This window comes from Vipera ursinii (assembly GCF_947247035.1).
Source record: "Vipera ursinii genome assembly, chromosome: 1".
In the NCBI taxonomy this organism is placed as follows: Eukaryota; Metazoa; Chordata; class Lepidosauria; order Squamata; family Viperidae; genus Vipera; species Vipera ursinii.
Window position 1 is genome coordinate 43,645,066 of NC_139512.1, and position 18,125 is coordinate 43,663,190.

Sequence of the window (18,125 nt, forward strand, 5' to 3'; positions counted from 1 at the left end):
AAAGCATATTGTCCCCATGTCTCTTGATGAGGCAGAGTATATATATTTTTTTCTTTAGGTCCCATTCAGGTGAATTGTGCTGCCCTTTTTCGGATCTAAAGTGCATATTTTTTGCAATGCAGAGTAAATGATGCATGCATACTATACGAACATTCATTCTCTTTTGAAGCATGAAATCATGAATGACTAAACATTTTATCATACTTTGATTCAAGTACACACGCACCCAAAATATACTTCCATTCCCATTATTCTTTTTCTACTTTTGCTTCTATTCCTACTTAAAGAGCAGTTGTCATGCTTCTGTAAAGTTCAGTGTTGGTAGCCACTCATTCTTCTCCAGGAGTATTACAAAGTTTACTAGTAGAAAGCTTGACAGTGGGGGGTATACAGTGATCTGATATAGGCAGTTGTGAGATTAAAACGTGTATTGCATATTTTTCATGTTTACAGTCCATTTGCAATTCATACCGAATGGATGGTTTTTAATATAATATTGCCAGGCAGCAATTTATTTTACTGTATGTCAGTTTCTGAAACCAGTGCACTGCAACCCACAAATGATGATCATTTTCTTTTTGCAGAAGAAACAAGTGAGTCAGACAAAGATTCGAGTGATCTCTACCATTCTTTTCATCCTGGCCGGATGCATCGTTTTTGTCACCATTCCAGCTGTCAGTTTCAAATATATTGAAGAATGGTCAGCCCTGGACTCTTTCTATTTTGTCGTTGTCACTCTGACCACAGTTGGCTTTGGGGATTTTGTGGCAGGTGAGACATTCCAACAGTTGATTGATTGTTTGATTGATTAATTGAAGTGAACTACTGTATGTCTCATTTATCAAGAGTAAATCTTACCGACCTGGCTTACCAGTAGCATGTTAAATTAGTAGGGATGAAAACTACAATATTAACTCATAAATACCTCCTTTTGTCAATTAAGTGAAGATATCCTTTCAAATTGGAAACTGAAGGCATATAATTGCTTTCAAATTATTTTTTCTAGCCAGTAATAAGGAAAAAAAAGATAGGGGAAGGGAAATTACATTTGTGCTCTTGCGGGCTCCTGTATTGAAAACAACATATTGGATTAAATGTGATATGATTCAATTTTGATATGAATCAGAGGTTATTCTGATCCTCTTATTTCTATTGCCATTTAGTTTCCATTTCTTTCACTGGGTTGCCCATGAGTGCCACAAACTGTCCTTTCTGTTACTCTCCCAATATTGAAGGTAGGAAATTATGAGAAAAAATATCAAATATCCTTGGGTTGTTTTTTTTACTGTTGTACTGGGGGCATGTACAGATACCTTTATTCCTAGGGAAATGCTACTAAATATTAGCTAAATTACTGATTATGAGTGAGTTTCCAAGTATTAACAGTAAAAGGAAGGATTTTTCAGAAGCAAATGTCCATATCTGCTGTAAGAAATAAGAGTGGTAACACAAGAACCAGGAAGTCAACACAAGAACCTTAAAGAGTGCTATGTGCTCAATAAAGATCAGGTGCCTTTTAAGACCATCAAAATAAAGCCAATTTCCATGAACTAGGAAAGGCAGGAGAACATAAACTTTGGCGTATAATGCATTTCTGTGTATATGGCTTGACTCCTGTCTACAATAATAAAGGCAGCAGACAGACAGACAAAAATTGTGTTCTGCCTGGAAAGCCAGTGTCTAAGGATGAAATACTGCAGACATGTCAAACACAAGGCCCGCAAAGTGGTTTCATGTGGCCCACAAAGCCATCCTGGAAACAGTGAGGGAACGGCCCCCACTGCCTTGGCCCTGGCCCAGAGACCCTCCTTCTGCCAGAGACCCTCAGATCTGTCCCACTCCTGCCCAGGCCCCCATAGGCACCCTTGATGCGAATGATGTAGAGCTGGCCACGCCCACCCAGTAGACCATGCACACTCTAGCCACACCCACCCAGTAGGCCACGCCCACCCTGGACATACCCACCCGGCCCCCTGAGGGCAACCACAATGCTGATGTGGCCCTCAATGAAATTGAGTTTGACACCCCTGAAATACTGGAAGAACCAAGATTTACAGTTCTGCGTGTGTAAAGTTCAATGGCCTGTGACTGCTAAATTTGTCCATTTATTTCCAAAATTATGGGAAGAGAGGCTTTGCCTAGAGAATGATACAGGCTCTCTTGCAATGCCACTGACTGCAGATTAAGTTACCAGTGCCTTCCTCCAGTATAAAAACCAAGTTTCAGTCCCAATGGATGTATTAGGACATATCAGCTAATTCAATGGGTAGGTGAGTTAGTTGCAGTGGTGGGATTCAGCCAGTTTGTACCAATTCGGTGGAACTGGTAGCTAATTTTTGGTTGCCCAGGCTCAGAATGGACTTCTGGAAGTGGCATCCACACAGAGAACCAGTTGTTCACATAGTTGAATCCCACCACTGGTTAGCTGATATGTCCTAATCATAAACAAATACTTGATGGTCCCATATCAGTCCTCATCCAAGGCCCTATAGCTATTGATATTTGATGCCAATCACTAACTGTCCTATTTGAAACATAAAATAGGAATCTGGAAAGGTGTACTGTCTTTCTCACTTGATGTATGTTAAGACCTAAAGATTCCCATTGATCTCCCAGAAACACAGATTTGGCCCATGTTTCCGGGAGCGGGGATGAGCAGGCCCCTGAGCTCAGGCTGGTGTACTTTAATGCCAGATCAGTAGTTAATAAGGCTCCTCTTATTTGAGAGTTGGTTGAAGAGGAGTGCGCGGATCTGGCTTGCATTACGGAGACCTGGTTGGGTCCAGAGGGAGGTGTCCCTCTGACTGAACTTTGCCCACCAGATTTCTGTGTGCTTCACCAGCCTCAGGCTCAGGGAAGGGAAGGGGGTGTTGCAGTGGTTGTAAGGGAGACCTTGTGCCCGCGGGAGGCTACCATTGTTCAGATACTCGGGTGTGAGTCGCTCCTCCTGAGATGTGGCCCTGGGGCTCAGTTGGGTTTGTTGCTGGCATATCTCTCGCCTACCTGCATAGCAGCAGCCCTGCCCAAGCTCCTCAACATCCTTTCGGGGTTGGCGGTTGAGTTCCCCAGACTTATGGTTCTGGGGGACTTTAACCTGCCGTCCCTGGGAGGTTTGTCGGGGTTAGCTCGGGAGTTTATGGCCTCCATGATGGCCATGGACCTGACCCAAGTAATTCAGGGCCTGACTCATGGGGGGGTCACACACTCGATCTTATCTTTTTATCTGGACGGTGGCTTGATGATCTGGGAGGGGGATTTCCAGTTATTACACCCCTGTTATGGACCGATCATCACCTCCTGCGGCTGGCCTTCCATTTTGCCACCCCCCATCATGGGGTTGCGGAACCGACTAGGTGGTTCCGCCCCAGGCGCCTAATGGACCCTGAACGGTTCCAGGTGGCACTTGGACCTGTGCCTGCCATCTTTGCTCACAGCCCGGTCGATGCCTTAGTGGAAGCCTGGGAAAGGGCAGCCACGGAGGCACTTGACCACATTGTTCCCATGCGACCCTTGTCCCAGCGCAGATCCCAGCGGCTCCATGGTTTTCCGTGGAGCTCTGGGAGAAGAAGCATTGGAGATGGAGCCTAGAGAGCTGTTGGAGATCCAGCTGGTCTGAATCTGACCGATTCCGGTTAAGAACCTTTACGAGGTCTTCTCTCGCAGCGATGGAGGCAGTGAAGTTTAATTACTTCGCTGCCCTGATCACGTCCGCACATAATCGCCCGGCCGCCCTGTTTAGGGTGACTCGCTCCCTCCTTAATCAGGAGGTGAGGGAGGAGCCCCTGCAGGTTCGTGCTGAGGAGTTTAGTCAACATCTGGTGGACAAAATCGCTCAGATTCAGGCTGGTCTGGACTCCAACTGGGCAGAGTCTGACGGGGGGGGGGGAGACAAGCGGTCTTGGGAACATTATCTGGGAAGAATTCGACCCTGTGACTCCAGAAGAAGTGGACAGGATCATGGGGAGGCTGAGTTCCACCACGTGTTTATTGGACCCGTGCCCCTCCTGGCTGGTATATGCAGCTCAGGAGGGGACACGAGGCTGGCTCCAGGCAGTAATAACTGCTTCTTTGAGGGAGGGTAGCTTCCCTGCCACCTTGAAGGAGGCGGTGGTGAGGCCCCTCCTCAAGAAGCCTGCTATTTTGAACAACTATCATCCGGTCTCCAACCTTCGCTTTCTAGCGAAGGTTGTTGAGAGTGTGGTGGCACATCAGCTCCCTCTGTTCCTGGAGGAAGCGGATTATCTGGACCCCTACCAATTGGGTTTTAGGCCTGGGTACAGCATGGAGATGGCATTGGTCGCGCTGGTGAATGATCTCTGGCGGGCTCGGGACAGGGGTTGTTCCTCTGTCCTAGTCCTATTAGACCTCTCAGCGGCTTTCGATACCATTGACTATGGTATCTTACTGCGGCACCTCAGGGGGTTGGGAGTGGGTGGCACTGTGTTACAGTGGTTCTCCTCCTACCTCCTGGGTCATTCGCAGTCGGTGTTGGCAGGAGGGCAGAGGTCGGCCTCGAGGCCTCTCATTTGTGGAGTCCCTCAGGGGTCGGTCCTCTCGCCCCTCCTGTTCAACATCTATATGAAGCCGCTGGGTGAGATCATTTGTGGTTTTGTGGTGGGGTATCATCAGTACGCTGATGATACCCAGATTTTTATTTCCACCCCAAATCAACCCAGTGATGCCCTCGCCGTGATGTCCCGTTGCCTGGAGGCGGTGAGGGTCTGGATGGGGAGGAACAGGCTGCATCTAAATCCCGACAAGACCGAGTGGCTGTACATACCGGCATCTCGGGATATCCACTCTATTCCATCTTTAACTATGGGGGGGTGAGGTGTTACCCTCCGTAGATAGGGCTTGCAACTTGGGTGTCCTCCTTGACTCACAGCTCAGTTTAGAAGATCACATAGGAGTTGTGACCACGGAGGCTTTTGCCCAGGTTCGCCTGGTGCACCAGTTGCGGCCCTATTTGGACCGAGATGCCCTACGTACAGTCACTCATGCACTTGTGACCTCTCGGATAGACTACTGCAATGCTCTCTACATGGGGCTGCCCTTGAAGACCACTCGGAGGCTCCAACTGGTGCAGAATGCGGCCACACGAGTTGTGATGGGGGTCTCCCAATACTCCCATGTAACACCTCTTCTCTGCGAGCTGCATTGGCTTCCAGTTGTCTTCTGGGTGAGATTCAAGGTGCTGGTGATGGCCTATAAAGCCCTAAATGGCATGGATTCGGATTATTTACGGGAGCACCTTCTGCCGGTGTCAACTTCCCATCGTCCTGTGCACTCCCACAGAGAGGGCCTCCTCAGGGTGCCGTCAGCCAGGGAATGCTGACTGGCGGCCTCCAGGGGGAGAGCATTCTCTGTGGGCACGCCTGCCCTCTGGAACCAGCTCCCTGTTGAGCTCAGGATGGCTCCCGACCTTCGCTCCTTTTGCTGCGACCTGAAAACTTGGTTATTTGAGCTTGCTGGCCTGGACTGAGGGATTGGGATTTTAAAATTTAAAATTGTTAGAATGTGTTTTCTTGTTAGGGCTATTTAATTTAATTTATTTTTAACTTTGTAGATTGTATATTGTATATTGTGTTTTAATTGCCCTGTACACCACCCCGAGTCCTTCGGGAGAAGGGCGGTATATAAATCTAATAAAAATAAAAATAAAAAATAAAAAAAATTCTTGCATAAGGTTATAATTGATCTGTTAATTGAGAAAATAGCAAGTTGGACATTCCCTCTTCAAATGTAGCACAAAAGTTTGGATTTGGATAGCAATATACTTTTGTGATAATTATGAGATAATTATGATAATTATCAGTGATCCTGTTCAATAGGTAATCTACTGTATCACCTCTGACAGGAGAAATGTTCTATGCAAATTCATGCAACTGATTCCAAATCTCTAGCACGTTGGTTGGGAGCAGTAAGTGATCACAAGCTAAAGTCAGAATCCATAGTTGTGCAGGTTTTGTAAGGATGTTCTTTACTCAGTTGATTTATAATTGTCCTCAGTGAGCAAAGAACCTATACCTTTGAGCAGTAACAATTAGTTCACATAGACATTTAACAATTTCTGTAATTACAGAATCAAATTGGCTCACAAATACTGTTGCCTGCCCTGCAATATTTTATATCAACTAAAGCTTGTAAATGACCTTCAGGGGCAGCCTTGAGGAGAGGATGTTATGAATGTATGAATGACTGTCATCAAGGGTTGCCACTCTAGGAATGGTTGCAACTATACTTGAGCAAAAACCCTTCTAGCCACAGTTGTCACCTGTTCAGCAAAGCATAACTGTGAGTCTAGAGAGCCTGCAAATTGTGAGCTATCTTGGAGCAAGGGAGTATAATTCTGTTCAGACACAAAGATGAAATTTCCCTGAAATGGTTAGGTTCACAAACCCAAAGCCACTTGCTTTTGGAGAAGTCCAGTCAGAGTCTATTTCTCTCAGTCCAAACCCTGACAGCCTCTAAGCATTGGATTGCACTTCCACCATCAATCAATTGTTCAGCTTGGGAACAATGTATAACTGGATATCATCAGCATAATGATTATATTGAACTCCAGGCTGACAGGTACCTTATCTTGAAATTGGAAAGAATAGAGAGAAAAAAGCTCCCTGAGGCACTTCATCGAGTGGAGATGTCTAGGCAGATGGAACAGTGTTCCCCCATCCAGTCCCTTGGAGAAGACAACCATGGTCAGTGGTATCAAAAAACTGCTGAGAGATCAAGAAGAACCAGAAGGATTGTCTCTCCATAAGTCATCCACAAGTATAGCCAGGTAAAATTGTCTAAAATAGAATGTGAGAAGGCTTCTTAAGCAGGACCACACTACAGGCTACTTTACAGTGGAAGGAGACGCCCTTTTGCTCAGAGAAGCATTGATTACTACTTCAATAGCAATGGCAATAGCACTTAGACTTATACTACTTTGCAGTGCTTTACATCCCTCTCTAAGCAGTTTACAGAGTCAGCATATTGTCCCCAACAATCTGGGTCCTCATTTTACCAACCTCGAAAGGATGGAAAGCTGAGTCAACCTTGAGCCAGTGAGAATTGAACTGCCAAACTGCTGGCAGCTAGAAGTCAGCAGAAGTAGCTTGCAGTACTGCATTCTAACCACTGCACTACTATGGCTACTTCAGTCCAGTTTCCTGTCACGAATGCAACTCTGCAGCAAATGCCACTCCAGCATAATCAAATCCAGCACTTTTATTCTGGATGCCCTTTTATTCCAGTGTGTAATTAGGGTGAACCACAAATAAAGAAAGTCCCTAAACTCTGAAAACTAGCAGGATCCATTAGCTGTTGGCCTCTTGGGCCCAGCTGCATCAATACGGTCTATCATAAGGTTTCTAGGGATAGTATTTTTAATGCCAGCAGAGTCTCATGGTTGACAGCAGCTACCCACTCTTCATTTAGGGAGTGCCCTGCCCTAGGAATCCAACCAAAAACTTAGAAAAGATTGATCTGACAAGATTTGTTTCTTGACTCAGCCATGCTGATTTCTCAAGTTTATCATATTTTTTATACTGTTCACAAATATATCTTTTTATAATCTGCTTTAGAAGATCCAACTTATTACCTGAATGATTCCATGTGAGATATTTGTAGACATTTTCTTTCCCCTTTCTCCTTGTCTACTACAATGAATTCAAATGAATGTTTGGGCTAAATGTGACAGGAGTCAAGATAACTACTTGTGACAAGAGTGAAGGCAACCAACTATGAAAACCATAAAATAAGCAAGCTCTGTAGTGGAATTATTTTTCATTTGCAGTGTTTCTGTTTAAAGCTATGGACTTGGAAGGAACTCCTTTCCACTTTCCTAACAAGATACTGTACACTTTTATTTAGAAAATCAGGAAGAAAGCAGTGTCTTGTATTCTGTACAACATTTCATTTGTAGGATTCTAAAGGAAAATTCATGAAAGTTACTCTGCTGTATGAGATACAGAATAATACTGGTCAATGACAAAATAATCTAAGCACTGATGAAATGAATGATTAAAATAGTGATTCAGAAACATAATGAAGAATAGTTCCATCTTTCCTTTAAAAAGACTGTTTATAAAGTATGAAATATCTTAATGGCACAGTAGGAGAGAGTAGCACAAAACCTAAATTTGATTTCATTTCATTTACATTTAAGTGTAACTAAACTAACTAACTCGATTGTTTTCCAGGTAAATATTGTATGATTTCCCTCTACTGTCTTACTGCTATGTACTGTATGATGATAGCTTTTGAAGGATCTCATCTAAAACTTTCAGGGATTAGATGTAGCGTTTGAGCCTTGGGCTATACACTCCTGCAGTAGGTAATTGACATTTGCAAATTTATACCAGAGTCAACTTTATGTTTATTGGTCTGGAAAGGAATTTGTCCTGTTAATTTGTGGGCAGCAAGGAAGAAAAATGATGATCAAATACAAAAATATTGCACTGGCTTACTACTGGAAAGTAGTAGCATTTATTTTATAATGTCTGCTTATTCTGTGCAATGGATCACTGTTAACTGTTTAGTGATTTTCCCCTGGGACCGGTGATACATGATCAGAAGAACATCATCAGCTCATAGAAACAAGGGCACAGCTGTTTGCCCTTTGTTATACCTTGACAGCTGTAAAGCCATAACAATACATCTGTTGAAAGATAATTGAAACCAGAAGCAATATTTGAGTCTTTGCCAACCTTTTTGTGCTTGGATTTGTATATGAATCTTAAATCATTATTAGCATGCTCATATACAGGCTATTTAGAATGCACCTTAAAAGATTCGTTGCAGTATTTCAAATTGGTAACAGGCTGTAAAAATGCACAAGGGTCAGGGAAGTAGAAGGTGAAAGACTGAACAACATTATAAAAATAAAAATTGTGTTCCCTGTGCAGCTGTATTTAAATAAGTGACATTAACAGCACATACACACACACACACACACACATACACAAAACACACACACACACAAATAAATTCCAAGTTCTCTTGTCCGTGTATGGATTGTCCCATATGTGGATGAGGGAAGAGAATTTGGAATTGATATGGTGTAGAATAAATGTAAGGGACGCAGTGGCTCAGTGGGTTAGGACACTGAGCTTGTCGAAGAGAAGGTTGGCAGTTTGGTGGGTCGAATCCCGAGTGCCGCATAACAGAGTGAGCACCTGTTACTCGTCCCAGCTTCTGCCAACCTAGCAGTTTGAAAGCATGTAAAAATGCAAGTAGAAAAATAGGGACCACTATGGTGGGAAGGTAACAGTGTTCCGTGCGCCTTTGGTGTCTAGTCATGCTGGCCACATGACCACCGAGATGTCCTCGGACAAGCGCTGGCTCTTCAGCTTTGAAACGGAGATGAGCACCGGCCCCTAGAATCGGAAACGACTAGCACGCATGTGGGGGGAAACTTTACCTTTACCTTAGAATAAATGTAGTGGTGCCAAGTGACAGCAACATTAGGAAGGAGTATGAGAAACTGGAGAAATACCTGAAGGAGGAACTTGACATGATGTCCCAGGCTGGTAAGAGCACTTGGGTTGGTGACATCTAAACTGGAAGAGGGCTCCAGGAACAGCATCAGAGCTCTCTGTCCAGAAGAGTGCAATGCTAAGAACAGCTAAGATACTGTACAGATATTCCCAGTCCTCTGGCAGAGGACCCAAAATTTAGGATGATACATGCCGTAAGGGTGAAAAGGGAATTTGTATATGTTTATGTAGCAGTTGAGCCCATTTAATTCAAGGAGACTTGATCCCTGGTGAATAAATGCAACAATGCAAGGCACTCCTTATCAGTGAGTAAAACTATTGTTCTTAAACATACATAGGACTGTACTGCAAATAGCATTTTTTTAGACATGGTTTTAGGTAGAAGACATTCTGCAAAATAGTGTGCTGATAGCTAACTCGTCTTCTATCAAAAATGAAAATTATCACAAAGGGGGAATTTTCATTGCAGGTTAATACATATCTTATTATGTATTCATGAGCAAAAAACTTTTTGTCAAAAATATAAGTGTTAAAACAGTCAACAACTTATTTGGATAATTCATTATTTTTTTGTAATAATTTTATTAAAGTTTACAAATACAAAGACAAAAAACTAATACAAAACAGAAATGTAAAGAAAAAGAATAAAAAAAGAAAAAAAGATATAGAAAGAAATGACTGTCTCCTCCCTCAAGATAAGTACAAACAACTTCAGTAACTTTTCACCTTCTCTGATATTCCAAAAAAAAATCTTTAAAAAATTTCTTCAGTCCTATCAAAAAAGTTACATTGTCAGACATAATAACATATATATTTTGACCTTAAATAAATCAGACTTATATTGCTTTACTTTAAACACAGTAATTTATCACTTTCTCTAAAAATATAGCAACAAAACCTTCTTCCCATATCTTATACATTATTTGCAAACAACTCTTCAAAGCCTCTACGATTAGTTTTAAAAAGGTTAAAAAATTAGTTTAAAAAAGTCCATTAAGACTTATCAAAAAATGCATATATTTTAACTTCAATAAAATGAATCTACTTTATATTGTGTCTGTTTACTTTTAAGAAGCTTGATCTTTAATATCCTTTAATAACACTCTGGGCAGCTTACATTTAAAAAAAGAGGGGAAAAATACCAAGACAGATCACACTTCATATGCCACAGAACACAACCAACAGAGGTTCTGCTAGCATCTACTGCAAGGTTTGGAAGTATAATCAATTTTTAACAAAACCCTGAAATACCAAACAGATGAGGGCAATGCAGATTTGATATGCTAAATATCTCTGTGTGTTGACAGGACAGTATGAACATATTGTGAACATTGATACTGAGGTGAGTTAGCCAATGGTCTTGCTTAAATATTGAAAATAATGTGAACATGGAAATGATAAAGTGTAGTTTCACTTTTGAGATATCTTTGCATAACTAAATGTGTTCTTATGGTTGTTGTTGTTGCCATCATCATGGTCATCATCATCATCTTACCACCTTAGGAGGAAATGCGGACATCCCTTACCGGGAGTGGTACAAACCCTTGGTATGGTTCTGGATCCTTGTGGGCCTTGCATATTTTGCTGCTGTCCTCAGTATGATTGGAGACTGGCTGCGTGTTCTTTCAAAGAAGACTAAAGAGGAGGTAACTATTGACAAGTAGCTTATATTGCAGGATTTTTTGTGTCATGTTATGACTGCTTTCAGTTTGAAGTTTACTCCATCAGTACTCAATACAACATATAATAAATTTGGGGGAAAATTCAATATCTTAAAAAAATACCTTTAAAAAGAAAATAAAACAGAGTCAAACCAAAGAAATTTAAAAACAACATTAAAACAATTAAATATGTATTAAAACTTTTATCAAGAAGATTATGGACTGAGGGTCAAATTTAACTTTGAATGGCATGTTAAAGGCTGCACTCAGAAACTGTCATTTATTGGGTACGAAAATTCTAATTGAATTCAGTTAAATTAGAAATTCATCTAATTCCTCTCATGAAAAATTGATACATTGGAGAATCAGCTTTTAAAAAAAATTAATTTATATTATAAATAGCTTAAAAAACAACCAACTAATCATAAAACTATAACTCTCAAGCAGCTAGTAAGTAATGGCATATTTAAATTTATGAGATTTTACAAAAGGACTATAATTCATAAAGAAAGGCTGAATGAAAATATTTACAGGGAACAAATAATAATTATTCATGCCCTTGCAGACTCTGAAGCTTCAGGAGAATTGTGTCTCTAAGTGATTATCTTTGTTGAATCAAAACCTATGATTTTGAATTACCAACATTAAAAAACGTCAAAAACCAAATTTGAAGAATATAAAAGAAATTTGAAATAGAGAATTAAATATTGCCCAATCAATGGCTTCAGGTTTTGAGGAGTGTTATATTTGTTATGACCTAAAATGCCGCAAAACTTTTCTTGAGAATCTCTTGAGAATCTTCGTAAAACAATTGGCTCTGATCCTTTTTATTTTAGTGATGTAATAAAATTCATATCACTAAAATTCAGGACTTCTGGTTTTCCAACGGCGCTGTTATGGATGTCTGGAGGACGGCTCTCATCTTCCACATCCAGTTTTGCATCGCTGGGGGTCCTAAAAGGGCCGAAGAGTTGCCCTGGAGGGGCAACCAGTAAGAAGGGGCTTAAGGCAGGGGAGCCACAACCCTCCCATTAGTGCCTGCATGGCTGGTTACTAGGTTGCAGACAGCTGAAGTCACACTTACCAACAGGCAACATTAAAGCAGCATGGAAGAGACTGGGTAAGATTCCTCTCTTATACTCCAATCTTCTTCCTTTCACCTGAATAAGCTGCTAAGTACCTTCCCCCCTACAGAGAGGGAGGGGGGAGTTCAACCCTCCCTTCAAAATAGCGGCGATCGAGCCTCCAGGGGTGCTTTTTTAAAAAAAAAGGGTTGAAAAAAATGAATTGGACCTCAACTAGAACTTTATAACTGGTGGACTAAAAGCTTTTGACTATCTACTCCTTACTTTCTACTCTTATTTGAAAATTTGGCTTTGCTCTTCTAAAATAGAAGAAACGATTGAAAAGAGATTAACAGATAGTTTCCTAAAAGAAAAGAAAGAATTTTTTAAGCACTTGGGGGACACCCAGTTGCTAAACCTGAAATTGCAATCTGACACTCTAAAAAAAAAAAAAAGAGAGAGAAGAGACTTGGCTGATACCTTAGAAAACAAGTTAAGACTAATCTTGAACACCAGATGTGAGACTACATCATGGAAGAAATCCAAAAACAAATCTATGCTATGATGAAAATAACCTGCCAGACTTATCAGTTCCTTTCTATAGCTGGTGATGAAATAAGAGCTTTTGGAAAAAAACTAGAAAGCGTCTTGGTTAAGCAAACTCAAATTGTAACAACAACTAATAATCTATCGGGACAGAACATAACAGAAGAAATTGAACAGTCAAATACATTGACAGAAGATTTAACTACTCAACAAGCACAGACACTTGAAGATCAAAATGAGAAAGAGATGGAAGAAAAAATACACAGTCCAGGACAACTATATCAAGAGGAGAAAATAATGAGAAGATTTGGTGCTTTTATTAGACCCCTCAACTCTTCAAAAATAGAGATTGGAGGGTCATTTCAATACAATGCAATAACACAAGAATTCTTTGATGACCCTGAAGCAAGGAAACGAAAAATGACATGGCAAAGGAAAAAAGCAAGAATAAGATTGAAGAAGAATGGACATATTTAAGAGGCCTGAAATGGAAAACACTAAAATAGACAGGATTGTACTTGGATTACGAAAGATTGTTTTGATGAGTAGATAAAAATATAGGCTAATTTAAAAAAAAGAACTCAGATCTATAAATATCAACAGTTAAATTGAAATATTGAGCTGTTTAAATGAAATTGATTAATATGTATATATCTTAAGAATGATATAATGTAATTAATATACTTGGATGTAGTGATATGAAAGGATGTATTAAATGTTGAAATGGGAGAAAGTTTGGTTAATTTTCAATATGTGGAAACTATAATGAAATCAAGAATATTATATTGTATTACTAACTTGTTGATATGGAAATGTGATAGATAAGAAGTGTATTTAAATTATTAGGTATTGGAGAGAATTCTGTAAAGGGAAGGGAGGTCACCCAGAAATATAAAAATGAGAAACTTCAAATGTATAACTTTAATATCAATGCAAAATTAAAGCTTGAAAAATATTTAAAGTGTTTGATGTCTTAAAGATGGAATGTTAAAATATAAAATATATAAAAGTATTGACAAATGTAAGAAAACTACTAAATAACTGATGGATAACAATAAGAAGTATGTTAATTTAGATAAGAGATAATATATATTAAAGGAAAAAAGAGTGGAAATACTGGTTACAACAAATTGGAGATTTGTAATATGTATTAGTATGAAATGGAACTATTGTAACCCAGACACCACGTTGCTTTTCAAAAATACTATTGTAATATTGGAAAATCAATAAAAAACTTATAAAAAAATAATTCAAGGTACATGTGTTATGGGTTTGCAATTCTTTGTTGGCTATTATTACTATAGTGAACCAAATCCTTTTAAGGCAGTTAAAGATTAAAACTATTAATGTTTTGTTAACTTATACTTATAATTCTGATTCCAGTCTAAAATATTAGCATATATTGTGCTTGCACTATTGTGAAAAAGTGATTAATCAGGTCTTAGACTTTGTACCAAAGGAGAGTCAAGATGGACAATCTAATTCTGCATGGCCTAACTGAATCATAATAAAAACAAATACATATACACATGTGTTTGTTTGTGCGTGGGGGTGGGATTGTATGTATATGAGTGTGAATGAATAGTAGCAGCCCAAATCAACCCTAGATGTTTGTTGACATCCTGGTCAAAGCTGATATAAATTGACTGGCCCTAAATCAGCTTCTGTCACTAAGAGATTAGAATCTGGGTCTAACTATCCAGACAGAAGTATGAGGAAGTTTTTAATTTAATTTTATTTCCTTCATTACTTTTGCTATTAATGTAATATAGAAATATTTCTTTATTATATAGGAAATTAGTCTGTATTCAGAAAACTGAATAACAAACAAATAAAAATAGTCATCCATTAAAAATCAAATAACATTTGATTCTGCTAATTATTCATTAATTCAATCTACAATTGGGCCAGCAATTGTTGGCTTATTTAATTAATCATTTTATTAGACTGTCAACTTGCAACTCTGAGCAACTAATATAGGATTAAAATGAAAAATAATCAACAGGACTAAAAACAGCAGAGAATATAATGCAACCAAAGTCAACACAATAATAGTCTCAACCAGTACACAAGAGGCTCATCTGACAGGTTGGCCCAGTGCTTGGGAAAAGGTCCATGAGACGTCAGTGGGATGCAGCAATCCAAATCTCAGGGGATAATGCTTTTCATAATTCTGAATTCTGAATTTATTCTGAATCTTCCTCTGTTGTTTTTGGTTTTCTGTGACAGGTTGGTGAAATAAAAGCCCATGCAGCAGAATGGAAAGCCAATGTGACGGCAGAGTTCAGGGAAACACGGCGGCGGTTGAGTGTGGAGATCCATGACAAACTTCAGAGGGCGGCCACCATTCGGAGCATGGAGCGCAGGCGTTTAGGACTGGACCAGAGAGCCCACTCCCTCGATATGCTGTCTCCAGAGAAACGTTGTGTCTTTGCTGCCTTGGGCAACAGCCATTTCAAGGCATCATCTCAGGAAAGCATCAACAACAAGCCTAACAATCTGCGCCTTAAAGGATCAGAGCAATTGAGCAAACATGGGCAGGGGGCGTCTGAGGACAACATCATCAACAAGTTTGGTTCTTCATCCAAGCTGACCAAAAGAAAAAACAAAGACCTGAAAAAAAGTATCCCGGAAGATGTGAGAAAAATCTACGAGACCTTGCGGCACTACTCCTTAGATGAGGAGGAGAAGAAGGAGGAGGAAGAGGAGGAGGACTTGGAGAAGGTGTGTCCCTCGGAACATTCTAGTACTGCCATTCTTACCAATTGTATTGAACAACCCATGAACCTGGAGAATGGCATGCTCCCCACTGAAACCAAAGAAAGGGAACATGAAAATAAATCATTACTTGAAGACAGGAATTAAATGTAGACCATTCTTTGACTCTAATGAGCCAGTGTTAGTCTTTTATATATGTACATGATCTATAAGTGTATGTATCAAGACACGTGCCTTATACAGACCTAGTTCAGTCTGAATTGCATAGCATCCTAGATTATTTCACTGTGCCATAATGACCGAAGCTTGCTCTGCCAAAAGGAATCACATAATACACTGGAGAATGGCATCTGAAGGTGGAGTATTGACAGTGTCAGCCTACACTGTATGCTTACAAGGGGGGGAAAATTCCAAAGGAAGATGGTAATGCAACTGGAAAGGTGAACAGCGTGGTAGGAACGCATGAGAGCAAAGGCAGACGCATTAGAAGATCATTTGGGAAAGGAGCAATGGAGCTGGCATGAGTCTTTCCAGTGGATTGCAACTTCCTTCTCTCACTGTTGAATACTTTTGATTGAAAAGTAAAATAAGAGGCTGAACTGTCAACTTTAAGGCAGCGTTTCTGTTTGGCATAGGATCCAATTATGAGTGTTCCCTCATTTTATGTTTTCAAAAATCAATAAGCCTTCAGTGGTCCCTGCTCCCCAAATTAAAAGGTTTTTATGCACAAGAAAAGTATCTGGATGCTGGGATGATATCAGTAAAGACAACAGAATGCCTTTTTCAGAAACAAGAAAAGAAAACGTAAAAACAGCTCATTGTGAATATTTGTCATGAAAAATGAAAAAAAAATGAAAAGGGAAAAATGATGAAAAACTTCTGCCTTTGGAAGAAATTCATCTTATAAACTAATATTATGCTGGGGGGGGGGGAAACTTCAAAATTGGAGCAACTGCGGAGTTTTAGGAAGGAAAAATATAATCTTGTGCTTGGGTCAATAACCAGTGAAGTTCTTTTTTTAAAAAAAAAAATGTGATCATACTTTCTATCTCTGAAGGAGCTTCAGTTTTAATATTCTAGTATGCTAAAAATAGAAAGTGAAACCTTGCATGATGTCAACAGTTTGCTATTCTCTGTAGCAGAAATTCATTAAAAAAGATATGTCATATACAATGTATAGTAAAGGGTGGGGCAACTTCCAAACCTCAGGGCTTTGTGTCCCTATTGGTGGTTAAGCTTAAGGTAAAAGAAAGACAGCTGTCCAAAATTCCAGGATAGTAAAAAAGAAACTGGTTGTAACGTTTTTTAAGTGCTTAGAGCTTTAAGTGCGATTAATAACTTCATATTGTGAAGTCTTTAATCACTTATTTTTTAAATACCTTCCTTTGAAATTTAAGTTTTTTTTTCTTATTTGATCCTTCTCTCCACAGAAACTGAGCAAATTCACTTTTAGTGTTATACCAAATAAGAAAGCACTATCACCTATGTGTGTGTCGTTCTTTCCACGAATGGAAAGCACAAATCGTTTCGGATTTCAAAGCAGATGTTAAATGAAAATGTAGGAGAGAGTTGATTAGTTAGAATTATAATGATTGGATCTCTCTTTCTCTCTCTCTCTCTCTCTGAATGGTTGTGTATCTATGTGTGATGAGGAAAGAGAAAAAGAAATTAGTTCTTGGTGAGTGAGTGAATGGAAATTTGCTTGGAATACATATGCAGATTGACATACATTAGCATCCTTCAGATACCATTCAGAGAACATCTGTAAATACTATAGAGTTCCCCCAACACTATTTGTAATGTTTTTAAAGGATGCCAAAGCCATTGCTGCACTTTTTAATTTTCCTGCTTTCATATGATCAGCCCAACATAATTTGTGGAGAGTGTATTTGTAATGCTGCCATTTCAAGCATCTCAGTTGTTTGCACCAGTCTATAGTTAAAGAAATCTTTAACTCCTTCTTTCTTTGCTATTCCTGTCTAATCCATAAAACCATGAAGATGTAGATCTGGGATCAAATCCTTGTTCAACTACAGAGCTTACTGATTGCCTTGGGGGTTTCTAAGTTTGCACAATGATTATCAGAAAAATAAAGGATGAACTGAGAGAGACACACATGTACCATCTTGATCACCTTGGGGTAAAGATGTGACAGAAAACACTTTTTTAATGTATTGTCCACTTGACAGGTTAAATAAAATTCCCATTCTCTCAAGCTAAAATTAACTTTCAGTATGTGGGTATTGGACATTGTGTTCCATGATACCAAAGGTTGCAGGTTAAGGAAAGCTGCAGCTAATAAATAATGGAAGAGAGCTTCCACCATCAATTCCCCCAAAAGAAGACTCATGCTGTTCTGCATCTTTGCTCACAGTGAGATAGAAAACTTGGAGCAAAGAAGAGAACTGTAAGAAAACCACAATGCTGCTAACGGGAGCTACACCACAAATAATTTAAATTCCACTTTGTGTAAATCTTAATCTGATAATCATAGGTGTCAAAGAATTCTGTGCAAGAGAGCATGCAGGAAAATGGAGAAGAGATGGAATATAATGTCCTCTGTTCCAGGTATGGAAAATAATGGATTTAGGATACAGTTGAAGACTGTAGGATAAATGGTCTTCTGTTCCCAGCAGCTACTAACATTTGGCAAT

At 39.7% G+C, this 18,125-nt stretch overlaps 1 protein-coding gene across 3 annotated transcripts in view; it reads left to right on the forward strand.

The window, feature by feature from the left end:
* Positions 1–15,694, forward strand: part of KCNK10 (potassium two pore domain channel subfamily K member 10) — a gene marked incomplete at its 5' end in the record, with an annotated part of 72,027 nt that extends 56,333 nt beyond the window's left edge. For all 3 annotated transcript variants that reach the window (XM_083350364.1, XM_083350365.1, XM_083350366.1), the window contains 3 exons: positions 585–771; positions 10,986–11,128; positions 14,983–15,694. In XM_083350364.1, the coding sequence (XP_083206490.1) occupies positions 585–771; positions 10,986–11,128; positions 14,983–15,618 (966 nt within the window). In that variant the 3' untranslated portion in view covers positions 15,619–15,694. The remainder of the gene's footprint in view (positions 1–584; positions 772–10,985; positions 11,129–14,982) is intronic.
* Between the last annotated feature and the right edge of the window lie 2,431 nt (positions 15,695–18,125).